Source organism: Adiantum capillus-veneris, chromosome 7 (assembly GCF_014529385.1).
Source record: "Adiantum capillus-veneris isolate H3 chromosome 7, ASM1452938v2, whole genome shotgun sequence".
Classification (NCBI taxonomy): domain Eukaryota; kingdom Viridiplantae; phylum Streptophyta; class Polypodiopsida; order Polypodiales; family Pteridaceae; genus Adiantum; species Adiantum capillus-veneris.
Genome location: NC_140937.1, coordinates 12,544,314 through 12,545,623, shown reverse-complemented (window position 1 = coordinate 12,545,623; position 1,310 = coordinate 12,544,314). Strand labels below are relative to the sequence as shown.

At 41.1% G+C, this 1,310-nt stretch overlaps 1 protein-coding gene across 1 annotated transcript; it reads right to left on the bottom strand.

Moving 5' to 3' along the window:
- Window positions 1-248: 248 nt before the first annotated feature.
- Window positions 249-1,050, bottom strand: LOC147453450 (low temperature-induced protein lt101.2-like). The gene is made up of 2 exons (XM_086517138.1): window positions 917-1,050; window positions 249-819 (listed from the first exon to the last, which is right to left on the bottom strand). The coding sequence occupies exons 1-2, from the start codon at window positions 995-997 to the stop codon at window positions 667-669; spliced, it is 234 nt and encodes a 77-aa protein (XP_086373264.1). The 5' UTR covers window positions 998-1,050; the 3' UTR covers window positions 249-666.
- Between the last annotated feature and the right edge of the window lie 260 nt (window positions 1,051-1,310).

The window sequence follows — 1,310 nt, the reverse complement described above, 5'->3', positions numbered from 1 at the left end:
AAAATCTTAAAGATTTGTTTCCTGTGCTAAGCTTTGGATTCTCCCATAAAAGCACAACTTATCAAGATTATCCTAAGGACAATAAAATAGTAAATTTCACTGCCAACTTATTTTTTTCATAAATCTTAATAAACATACAAAACAAAATAAAATCACTTTATACACAAGAAGCACTTATAAAACATTTACCTTTCTCATTTCGCCAACCGATTACCAATGTGCAATTGACCACACTTAGAATAGGCACAGGCTCTGAAAGATGTCTCATTAATACAAGTAAGTAGGTAATTCACTCGTGAAGCTTGAGTCCTAGCATGTAGCCTAGAACTTAAATGTCCATGTCTTGAATACACTTCTATATATAAGACCATTTTTTTGACAGTTGCATACATGGAGCTCGCTTAAAATCACTGGTCAATAAGTGACACTGGGAAAGTGAGGGGATCGACGACAAGTGCCACTCGGAAAGTGAGGGGATCGATGGCGGGAAGCTCGTGTTTAGCCCATGTCTTAGATACACATCAACTCATCTTTTGCTACTTGCGTATATGGCACGCTTGCAACCATGCTAGATTCATATTCTCTGATGATGTGTGTGCTATGCATACTATACTGACGAGAGTTGTATACAATATGAGAGTTTTTGTGGTAAAAGCGATGTCTACATTAAATTAAGGGGGCAGTGGAGGGGGGGGCCGGGGCATGATAGTAGACGGGAGGAGGGGGAGGAGAGGAGGTGTAGAGGAGGACGTACAAGGCGTAGATGACGCCAGGCAGGTATCCCAAGACGGTGAAGAAGAGGCATATCCAAAACTCAATCTGCGTTAAATTCATGGACGTTCCATAAATGCCAGCACCAAGAAGAAGAAGAAGAAGAAGAAGAAGAAGAAGAAGAGGATGGCCGAGGATTGCTTACCCTGCATCCAAAGCGCAGAAACACCCCGACGGGCGGTAAGATGATTGCCAGCAGCACCTCGATAAGCTCCGCCGTTCCCATCTCTCTCTCTCTCTCTCTCTCTCAGCAAGCTGCTATATACATAAAGCATGCACCCTCAATTACTATGCTATTTCAGGATTATGTTCCATTCACACGCATCACTTACTTATTAACACCCCTAAACTTGGCCTTTTGGCCTTTCAATTTCAGAGGTTAGAACCCAATTTACTATGGAATGAAGATTCAATTGCAGATTGATATCTACATCTCTATTATAAATTCATTACATACATAGTGCAACGACACCCTTGAAAAACGCTATCTTGGCCTTTCAAAGCTTGTCTCAAAGAATTGATCTAATCTTAATGGAAAG

Coding starts and splice junctions, on each gene's coding strand:
- LOC147453450 (XM_086517138.1), bottom strand. CDS start 997: ATGGGAACGGCGGAGCTTATCGAGGTGCTGCTGGCAATCATCTTACCG. Junction 820..916: donor TTCTGCGCTTTGGATGCAGG/GTAAGCAATCCT, acceptor AATTTAACGCAG/ATTGAGTTTTGGATATGCCT.